This window comes from Protomyctophum bolini (assembly GCF_963924005.1).
Source record: "Protomyctophum bolini genome assembly, chromosome: 11".
NCBI classification, from domain to species: Eukaryota; Metazoa; Chordata; class Actinopteri; order Myctophiformes; family Myctophidae; genus Protomyctophum; species Protomyctophum bolini.
The window spans coordinates 18,153,309-18,165,049 of NC_137872.1; the positions used below are offsets into that span (position 1 = coordinate 18,153,309).

General features: G+C 42.8%; 2 protein-coding genes across 2 annotated transcripts; both read right to left on the bottom strand.

Moving 5' to 3' along the window:
• Nucleotides 1–1,943: 1,943 nt before the first annotated feature.
• Nucleotides 1,944–3,794, bottom strand: LOC308323323 (autophagy-related protein 9A-like; the record flags this gene model as incomplete). The annotated part of the gene is made up of 1 exon (XM_080775044.1): nt 1,944–3,794. One exon carries the CDS (start codon nt 3,792–3,794, stop codon nt 1,944–1,946), a length of 1,851 nt encoding a protein of 616 aa, XP_080631170.1.
• Nucleotides 3,795–7,704: 3,910 nt separating this feature from the next.
• LOC308323324 (neutral amino acid transporter B(0)-like) lies at nt 7,705–9,246 on the bottom strand (the record flags this gene model as incomplete). Its single annotated transcript, XM_080775045.1, has 1 exon — nt 7,705–9,246. The coding sequence occupies one exon, from the start codon at nt 9,244–9,246 to the stop codon at nt 7,705–7,707; it is 1,542 nt and encodes a 513-aa protein (XP_080631171.1).
• Between the last annotated feature and the right edge of the window lie 2,495 nt (nt 9,247–11,741).

Genomic DNA, 11,741 nt, shown 5'->3' on the forward strand with positions numbered 1-11,741 from the left:
TAATTCATTTTAAACGATTATAAAACATAATTAATAACAACAAAACACTACAAAACATAACAAGTAATTATTAATACGGGTGAGTGAGTGGTTATAACTGGCTCGCAATGGTGACGTAATAAAGATAGGTTTCAGATTACATATATACATGTATATGTAAATTGTATATATGTATGTAATTTGTAAGTTGAAAAGTATAGTATACTGTGGTTACTTGGGTCGTTTTATGTGTATGCCGTGGCTGCGTATGACGTAATGAAGATATGAATTCCAGGGTATAACTGGCTCTCAATGGTGACGTAATAAAGATATGTTTCAGTGTTGGGTGGATTAAAGGAAATGCCTCTATGTATATGTAATTTGTAAGTTGATTAGCAGTATACTGTGGTTACTTGGGTCGTTTGATGCGTATGCCGTGGCTGCGTATGACGTGATGAAGATATGTACCAATGCCAGGGTATAACTGGCCCTCGATGGTGACGTAATAATGATATGTTTCAGTGTCGGGTGGATTAAAGGTAATGCCCCCATGTATACATGTAGGCCTATGTAATCTGAAACCAATGCCATATCAAGCACAAATTAATCATTACGTCATACGTAGCCACGGACATACGAGGTTAAAATCAGTTCTCAAGTAAAAATGTAAATGGATACTCCAGATTTTAGTGTGGCTAGATACTTAGGGCATATCACTCTGACAACACAACACAATAAAATTAAAAAATAAAACGTTGATATAGATTCCTGTTGTCTGTCCCCGACTCCCCTGCTACCCCTGTTATAGACAGTCTAGACTAGTCTAATTTAATTGTGGGCCGGAGACATGCAAGAATGCTCAGGCAGGAGTCAGTCCTAAAACATGAATGCCACATGGGGCCAAACACAACAGCCTCAACCAGTACACCACCTGGGGGGAACATACTGTACCAGTATTATACTTATACAACTGTGGCTGTGATGAAGATCATCCTCCACTCGTCCTGTCACCACTGCTGTCAGGCAATGCAAGTGTTGAGCCCCAGGACAGAGCAGAGATGTCACTTTAAGTCAGTGCAGTGGATGGATGGGGGGTTCCCCGTTGGCTTGGCTCGTAAGGTGTCTTCCAGCAGCCTGCGGTTTAGGGGCTCATCTCGGCCTCCTGGGAACACTGCAGATTTACTGATTTAAATGCACTCCAAGAGCAAGCCAAGGCTGCCAAACACATCATCCTCTGCTCTGTCCCCCCTTCTCTCTCTCTATCTCTCCCTCCTCTCTCTGTGCCTCTACTCCCTCTCTCTCCCTATCCTTATCCCCTCTCACTTTCACTGCTAAAGGTCGATTGAATTGCTTCGAGTAAGCTTTGAACGACATGTCACACGAGTCTCTAACATTCAGAGTTTTGAGCATCCATACAGTCTGCAACTCAGTGACAGCATCAACACAAAATGTAAACAAGGAATGCAAATGTATTCCCTTGCGTGTCCATGTTAAAGATGGAGTGCCGTGATGGACCTTGTTGAAACCTCAGCACCCTGCCCGGTGTGCACCGGAGAGCGACGCTGGCTGCTGCTCTAGCGGCGCCCACTCCTGTGGCCTGTGTTGGTGCCTGGAGTGAGGGCTGAGGTAAATTATGGCCTCATATTATTATTGGGAACGCTGTCGTCATTCTCCCTGTGCCATGTATAACGAGACAGCTCACCCCAAGACCGCTGCTTGTGGTGTTCATGCATGTAGAGCTCATCTCATTTAAGGCGTATTCTGATAAAAACTGAACTCGGCAGTTATCCCTCCCACACACTGTTGCAGAAACTGGCATCGGTCGCAGAGCCTGCCATTGGCCTACTTGTGACTTGGGCGTGGCCAACGGCCCATATGAGCAGCCCTCAGTGGAAGACTGGTGCTTCTCATTGTTGAGAGGGACCGCCAAGGCCTGATGCCCCCATGAATGTCGTCGTGATTGGTCAAAGTCCAGGCCAAAAATGACGATAGGCTAATGTGGGCGGGCCTATAAAGAAGTTGCCATTGAGACTCCTTGGATCAGACTGGGACAGTGAGGTGATTGTGTGTTGGTCTGCCAGGTCCCTCTGGGCCCGTTCTTTGAGCTGACAAATGAAGTGTTTGGACTCATGGGGAGGCTGCCACAGGGGGTTGGCAATGGCAAAGTGCATCAGTGACAGCTCTGTCTTTTGGTCCTCCGCTTGCTGGTAAAAGGACGCCTCTGTCTTCCCTGTTGACATGCACGCAGCATGTCCATGCTGCCTAACGTCCATCTGGGCAAAGGAGCAAGTGTCCCCCAACCCGACCACCTCCACAGTGAAGTTCCTAAAGAAGTCAATGATTTCCAGAGAGTTTCTCCTCAGGTGGAAGATCAGGACGAAGGGAGTCACTACTGGACTGATCAGCTCCTCCAAGATAAGAACAGCCTTGTACTGGAAGAGCTGGGAGAACTGGTTACGGGTCTCATGTCTGTGTGCATTTCCCTGCCAGTGGTCGGGGATGTAATTAACATGGGCCTGGATCAGCCTCAACAGCTGCTTGGGACAAAATACTGTGTGATTGTCCGGAATGAATGAAATGCAGACAGTAACACACAGTCCGAGCAGTGTAATGGCTGTGAGGACATGCTCCACTGCTACAACGTCCTTGTCATAAAGGGTCAAGGCGACAAGAACAGCCAGGGGAGCGCCAGCAAAAAATGCTACATTCCTAGCCACCACAATCAGCAGCGGGAACTGAAAACTGTTCATATACCTATATGAAGCCAAGTCTGCCTTTCTGAGACGTGACATGAGTTCATGGTCTAGCTCATTGAAGTGACGCAGGTAACATTGAGCATAGAGAGACCAGCACCTGGCTCCCAGAAAACCAGGCTGCCGCATGATCACCCCAGTGTAACTAAAGAAGGCATAGATTATCTGCCACACCATGATGACTGGACATAACAAAAGATTGGCAATTCCAATCAACAATATACGAGACGCAAGTTTGTCTGCCAGCTCCAGCCTGTTGCCTACTTTTTTGTACTCTTTCTTCAGACTCCATTCATTCTCAAACAGAGAGCCTATACCCCAAAATAAGATGAGCTCAAAGTTGTACTTGAGACCGCACGTGTAGAACACAATCTCTCCGAGTAAAGGAGGCCGGAAGCGTACAGGAAGGAGAGACTTATTCACCATGGCAACCGTGTAGTTTTTCAAGCGGAGGATACGGTGATAGATGTCAAGTTCCGTCAGTTCCTTTTTGTAAATGCAGATCTGGTGTTCCTTCTGGATCTCCATGATTCTGGCCTGAACCTCTTGCCAGGTTGCATAGCTCAGCTCTGACATGGTCATCTTGAGGGCACTAGTGTAGAATGATCGGATCTCCCAGTAGCAGCAGATATTGTAGATGAACTTAAACAGTCTGTGCAGCCAGAACATGCCAGAGATTACCAGTACAAAGATCACAAACGTGTTGTCACGGATATGGGAACTACAGACATCAGTCGGGAGGAACGCATCGGGCAAGGTGACTTTGGACGAGTTTGCGTGTTTCACATATGTGTTGGCGAAGAGGATGTCATAGTCCACACAGTTGACCAGGAACACTGTGAAACCCACCACAAACAGCAGCTGCCCCAGCTTAAAGATCTCCCCCAGTAGCATGCAGGTAAATCCATTCTTCTGATGCAGGTTATAGACCCTCTGGAAGAATAGGTCAAGGTTTTCTATATGATGCCATTGGGATTTGGCTCCTTCGGGCACATGCACCAGCAGATTCTCCTCTCCTGGAGGGGAGTCACTGTAGTAGGCCTCGGGGTCCAAATGTGCCATGGTAACAACAACTTCAGTCATACCAAGCAATCAAATCTGCCGCCACAGATTCTCAAGCAGTATGATCTCCCCGACTCTGGTGGTGTTTATGGAACATTCCCAATTGAGCAAAACAGAACAAATGGTTGGACTACAGATATAACAGTCCTCTTTCCAGCCCTCTTACACTATCTTCAGTTCATAATATAGAAAATATTATATGATGTCACTGCAGCTAGATCGTTTATGAAGTACCCATTAGCAGAGTATGTGAAGGCCGGACGCTTGTCCTCCATCAGTATCATGATGCCAGCTATATCGTTGTTGTCTGACTATCTCCATATTTGGGCAAAACCCCAAAACTGGATTATATTTTATTTTTTTGTCATCCAGTATCTCAGAGGACTTGATGTCACTCTGACTCAGCCATAAGGAGTTCCCAATGTAGCTATACCCAAATATGGAGTGCGTTGTCTAACCTCAACGTGTCGCAGTGCCCGGCCCTGAGCAATTTGGTGCCAAAGGCAGGATTCCTCACAGGATGTCATGTCTCAAACATTCTTTTTTTTTTCTTTTTTTTTTCAACAAACATTGGATTCAAGTAAAGCTGTATTGAGTGGCTCCCTCTTGTGGCCTAAAAGGTTCTTAGTTTACCTATAATTATGGATGACTATTTTATGTATTTGATGTATACCATGTTTTGTTCTTGCTTACATTAAATTGCTCTGGATTAAGAGCGACTGCTAAATGCCTGAACTGTAAATTATAATAGAGGAACAGTGGCTAGTGAATTTGAAGGAGCCGTTTCAATTCATTATATCAAATATGTATAAGAGTTAGATTTATTTTTAAATAATAATAAAAAATAAACAAATAACAATTATGATATGGGCATATACTAATGATATCCACGATTGCCATGGGCATTTATTTGTATTATATGCATTATGTATTATTTGTATTGTATTATGTATACTTTATTTTCCTGAAAATAAATAAATAAATAAAAAGGTTATTTACTCTCTCTCACTGAAAAAAATATATATATCCAAGACAAGCCAATAAAGCAATAAAGAAAATAGCTATACACAATATGCACAATAAGCCATAGAAACGCTGATGCACTCACGCCCACAAATCAACCATGCATTAGTAGGGTCCAGATTTTGGACCCAATTAGGGTCTGCTCAAGCGGGTTGGAGACTGGAGATCACGTTTTTGTTACGCTGACTGGCGAAGGGGTTGTCTGTCAACACTGTACTCCAGCAGACGTAGTCGTCAAAGCTGGCACTGCAGGCGGCCTGTACATTTACATTTAGGAAACCCCACGCAGCTGGGGCTTAACAACTAAACGCCACTGAGCAACTTCAATTGAAATGAATAGCAGGGGGGGGGGGGGGGGGTCTCTCACGGTCTGCTCTCTATCCTTTATAACTCTATTATGGTCCAGACTATTTCCGCACAAATGGAAATGCACTGAAGCTCAGTTCTCCGTTGTCTACAACATACTTCATCAATGTCATCAGTTTGACTTGAAGTGTTTATCCAATCTTTGACATCACTTTTTCACGTCAGGAGTGGATCATATATTTCATACAATCATGTAATTGGGAGGTAGAATTCCATGGAAAGTGGCAGCACAGAACTGCCAAAACTGCAAAAAGTGGAGGAAGAAGAAAATATGGTAGAAAAACAATAGGGGCCTTCGTCCTTTCAGGCCTTTCATGCACCTGTTACGGTAACAGGTGCATGTTACCACTTAAACCCTATACTGCCTGCCTTGACTGCATGGGGTCCCCCAGGGTCTATACTCGGACCCATTCATTTTTTTCAGGAATAAGGTAACAGTGGCTCTGATGGAGGTTCTCCATCACCGTTCTGGTCTGCAGGCAGCTGCACAGTCATGCCGTTACGCCAACCCAAATTCCCTCGCTGTTCCTGCATGCTCGCTCTTACCTCCTACACCTGTCTGTGGAGAAATAAGGTTCAACGTGGAACTTTGTATTGTGGCAAAGCCATTTTCATCATCGTCTTTATTTTCTTAAATATTTTTACATTTGAAATATTTGGGGAAGAGGTCCTTCCTTGACCATGTATGAATGCTAGTGGTGTCAGAGATTAGCTGTCACGGACACAGACAGACAGGGATGAAAAGATGATCTCCCGCCCCCAGCTGTTAAGGCCTGGTGGCGTTTTAAAAAAAGAAACGTATAGGCCTATTGCATTAATCTCTTCTGTATCCTATATGCTTGCTTTTCTTACAATGTTAATGTATAGTTGGATAAATATGATCTGAAGTGGGACGTGTTGCAGGTCCCTTGGTGTGATCCATGGTCAGGCAATGCCCTCTTGATTGTTTATTGTATCACTACACATTATGATACGGTTGATGATGCTGCGTTTGGTCGTGTAAATAATGTAAACTATTTTCACATTTTAATTTGATTTTCTTTTTCCTTTTTTCTTTCTATTTGTTTATCTTATCAATCTTGCCTGTCCATGAATACGTACTCTGCTGTTGTTGTTTGTGTTTGTATTTTAAGTTCTGTTTTATGTGTTTGTAAAAAATCTAAAATAAAGTACTGATCATAAAAAAAAAGGAAAAAAAAATCCTGCAAATCGTTAGTACAGTACTGTCAGTACACAGTATCTCTATTGTCATGTGCTCAAGACGGATCTGTCCGATATTTCATATTCCATCCTAATAGGCCAACATTGGCTTTCAAAGTATGCAGGATTGGCCCATTTTGAACAAAAAGCCTCAAATAATTGACACGAAATATTTCACGCACTTTCCTACTAGGCTGAGGAATATATCCCACCCCTTTCACATTGGCCTGTTATAGCGCCACCAACAGGTGGATTTTCGGAAAAGCAATTTTGGAACAAAATGCCTCAAATCATCCAATTGCTATCAAAGGCGTCTGAAGAAATGGCGAGAGACGGCACCCTTTTCACATTGGCCTATTATAGCGCCAGCGGGAGGTCACACTCACAACCTGACCAGGCCTGCACGGAGACCTGTGCCCCGAGGGGCACTTTTTCTAGTTGAATGTGATTCAGTGAATACTATACTGAACTGGTTTAATACTGCAACCAAGTTTCATACAGTGTTTAGTCAGTATATTGCGGGTGAACCCTAATGTTTAGGGATCTGTACCTATATAAATGTATTGCTTGAGTTTGAGTGCGTTCATTTCTTTATTTTCATTTTTGCCACTTGTCTCTTATTCCTGAAAAAAAAATGGGTATACACCTGGGGGACCGACCCCATGCAGTCAAAGCAGTATAGGGTTTAAGAAACTTTAAGTGGTAACATTGCCACTCTGAGGACAGATAGTGAACTGTACAAGTCATAAAGGCTTCTCCTCACCATTCTGGTCTACAGGCAGCCGCACGGTGTGTCGTTACGCCAACCCATATTGCCTCGCTCTTACCCTCGAGAAATAAGGTTCTACCTGGAACTTTGTATTGTGGCAAAGCCTTTTTCATCATTTCCCCTTTTACTTAAATTATTTTTACATTTGAAATATTTGGGGCAGGGGTCCTTCCTTGGCCGAGTGTGCACACTAGTGGTGTAGGAGATTAGCTGTCACAGACACAGACAGACTGGGATGAAAAGATAATCAGCCATTTTAGGGCTTTGTGGAAAAGAAATAAAAATAATTTAATTAATCTTTTTTGCTTGTTTTGCCGACACTGTAAATATACATAGATAAGCGTAGATGTACCTTATCACACATTCTACAAATCTACACTTATTATTTCATATCACATTAGTACAACCAGTGTTGTAGCTGCTTTTGTGTATTACTTCCACTTGGGTGTAACGCTGGATGTGATGGCAAAGATGTTTAAGTAAATTAAACCCTTAAATTGCGGTAAATAGTGAATTTGGGTTAATCTCTGCAATCCCTATTTTTCATCACCTTCACCGACTCTCAGAGGCATCAAAGCCATCAAGGCTAGTAAATGATGGACTCTCTGCCACGGAGCTGATCCCCCTCGGTGTGACCAGTCTGTCTCGTTTCTTCTGAATAAACGGTCGGTCTTTCTCATCCAGCCTCACCTCGCTCAACTCCTCCTCCGTCCCTCCGTCCAAATACTGCAAAATCCCAGCTCCGATTGCATCACCCTCCACGTTGATGACTGTGCAAAAGCGGTCAATGAGCCAGTCAACAGCCAAAATGAGAGAGATGTCGTTAAGAGGCAGTCCAACTGCCTCCAGGATTATAGCGAGAGTCAAGATGCCCCCTGCAGGAACCCCCGCCGTGCCCACACTTGAGGCTGTGGCTGTCACTAAGATGACGATGACCTGGATGAAGCCAAGATGGATGCCATTGAGCTGGGCGATGAACACAGCAGCCACACACTGGAAGAGAGCGGCTCCATCCATGTTGACCGTAGCACCAATAGGCAAAATGAAACGGCTGATGCGTTTGGACACACCGTTCTCCTCTACACACTTGATCGTCAGGGGCAGGGTGGCAGAGCTGGAGGCAGTTCCAAAGGCTGTTGTCAGAGCAGTGAATACCCCCCACAAGAAGGTATAGGGGTTCTTCCTGGTAAAGAGAAAGTAAATCCCAGGCAGTACCAAGACACCATGGATGGCGAAACCAACGATACAGCAGGCTATGTATTTTCCCATACTGGCAAACAGTGTGCCAACATCCTCCATCTCTACAATTTTCTCCACTACAATGAACATAATACCGAACGGGGCATACCACATAATCCAAGACACCAGGATCATGGCGGCTTCATTGAATGAATCGAAGAACTTAATGAGGATCTCTCCCCCTTCTCCAAGTTTCCTCAAAGCCACACCAAGCACAATTGAGAACATGACAAGACCCAGAATGTTCATGCCATCCTGTTCTGTTCCAAAGGGTACCTTCTCAATGACCTCTGTGCCATTGGTAACCAGCTTGTAGCTTGTGCCATACGACTGGAAGGCAGCAGACACCAAGTTGGAGGGAAATATATTTCTGATCAGGTCTAAGAAAGAGTCTACTGCTTCTTTGGCCTGGGGAATGTCATCTTCCCAGCCTGGCACTATGGGCTTGCTGCCGGTGATCAACCCGGGGCTGATAATGAAAGCCATAATCACCCCCATGACAGAGGCGATCAGGGTGGTGACTAGGAAGAACAGCATGGCATAGCCACCCAGCTTGCCCAGGGCTTTTGGGTCCAAGCTTGCTGCTCCGGACACCAAACTGCACACCACCAGAGGAATGATGATCAACTTCAGCATACGGATGAGCAGCTCTCCTGGGAACCCCAGATAGATGACCTGGGACCGGGTCAGCTCTGCGTTGCGCACACCAAATCCAATGAAAATCCCGATGATAACCCCTGCCATGGTGAGAATCACCAGCAGGTTTCGCATCAATGTCTTCTGGACCCGTTGGGCCAGTGGCTGCATTCTGCGGTTGGATTCCTCTCCCTCTAACCCCTCCCTCACCTCCTCCATGTTGATCGTCTCAGCCGTCCTGGAAGTCCAACCAACAAATGTGGTTAACTGGGAACTGGCCTGCTCCGGGGGTTTCCGGAACTAATCAATGATTGGTTACAATCCTGAAATTATATTTTTCAAAATATTCAAAATATTCTTATAGCTTCGACCTTGGATCTTTGCTGAGTTCTCTTCATGTCACACTCTGTTTATAGCCGAGCAGCCTCAATGCCCACGCCATCAATACTGTATGTTAGTTATACCCAAATATGGAATTACATTTCAATCTTTAGCATAATAATGAAGGTATATCTAAGTGAATGTGTTTTGATACATTTTCGCAGTTATTACTTTCGCAAGCAGAGTGCACAAGTACTGTGGTCGTACTCGTACGTGCACGTGTACGTATGCTCGGAGGTATATACTGTTGTTGATGGTGATGTAATTAAGATATGTTTCAATGTCGGGTTATAACTGGCTGTTGATGGTGACGTATTTAGGATTTGTTTCAGTGTCGGGTGAATTAAAGGTAATGTCTGTATGTATGTAATCTGAAACCTTGATCTTTATTACGTCACCATCGAAAGCCAGTTATACTGATACAGATCTTCATTACGTCACCCTCAACATCAGTATTATATATACCTCTGAGCATAGGTACTTTAGAATTGAATTCCAATGTTTTACAGAGAGGCTGAGATTTTAAAGTCCGTAGCAGCAAGCAGAGCGCACAAGTATTGTGGTCGTGTTGGGACGTATGCACGTGTGCTTGGGAGGTATAGCCTACTGTATATACTGGACGTTGATACCAACCAAGCATACGTACATAAAAAAGCCAGCGGACCACAGTATAGTAGGCTACTTTCAACTTATACGTTACAAGTTACCCAACCAATATTGAAACATCGTAATTACGTCACCATTGACAGCCAGTTATAACCGAGAATGTTATTAGATATCAGATTGTATTTGTTTTTAATTATGTAATCTATCTAACAGAACATTAAATGGTTTGGCTGAGTAGTTATGCTTCATCAAGAGCTACCACTCCAGATACACACAAATAAGCCATAGCTATACTTCTGTACTTGTGTCCTCCAAACATGAAACCTATCTCAATTACATCAACATTAACAACTAAGCAGTGCATTTTGGCGCCCAGCATGAATATCCAACATCTTGTGACATTTTTTAACACAAGGGCCAATACATTATGCACCAAAAACCTGGAATAACATTCCAGGTTACATTAGGAAATCCCCAACCATAGCCATTTTTAAGTCCAATTTAAAGACCTATTTATTTAACATTGCCTATCCCTGTGATGTCTAATAACAGCTAGGTCTTGCCTGGACATTACATTAGCTATGTTTTCTGTTTCTATTAAAGGTGGTATTTGTTGTAATTGTATCTATTATAATCTGTATTCATTTTAAAGTGCACTGTTGCACTCTGTATTTGTATTTGTTTTTATTCTGTAAAGCACTTTGAATTGCCTTGTGTATGAAAGGTGCTATATAAATAAAATTGCCTTGCCTTACATTATTGATGCTCAAAGTATGTTTTTGAAGATGTTGACTTCAAATTGTGCATTTTATTACCAAATACTGGTGTTACACTAAACAAATTGTGCATTTTATTACCAAATACTGGTGTTACACTAAACAAATTGTGCATTTTATTACCAAATACTGGTGTTACACTAAACAAATTGTGCATTTTATTACCAAATACTGGTGTTACACTAAACAAATTGTGTTACAGCCCACACATATTGATTACTGTGATTACTTCAGTGACACTGAAAATAAAACATTTTTACTGGATAAATCTTTGATGCTATTTATAACCTTGTAATTATGAAAATAAATCATATTTATTATTGTATTTAAACATTCAATATGCATTCTGTGAAAGCAATCTCTAGAATTAGTAGTTATTATTACCGTAAGATGATGTATAGACCTGCATGATCTCATGTGACAGTAACCTAACTGTGCTGAGATAGACAGAGCATACCACACCTCGACAGTGGGTGCAGGGCCAATAAAGGCAATCATGGAAAGAGGTGGGACCATTCTTAGGCAAAGGAATTACTTTATTATAGTTAAAGACAATGTTTCGATCAACAGATCTTCATACTGAACTGACCTGATGAAGATCTGTTGATTACTTTAACTATAATAAGGTAATTCCTTTGCTTAAGAATGGTGTGCAGGCCACACCTCTTTCCATAGACGAATAGACACAATTAATTAGGCCAACTACACACAACCACACAGTACTTAGAGTGGTTATAACTGCTCAAAAACCCAGCTTGTAGGTTTATTATTTTCACTGTACTTGTTGTTTTCGAATTCATGGAATTTCTTAAATTTTTGGAAAAATATCGGAATTTGTTTGTAATTCATGAACATTTTAGATTTTTGTTGGGGGGGGGGGAATGTAAAATCTTTTGAAATAATAAAAATCACACCCGTGTGAAGTGACGTGTGCTCTTATCATCATACACA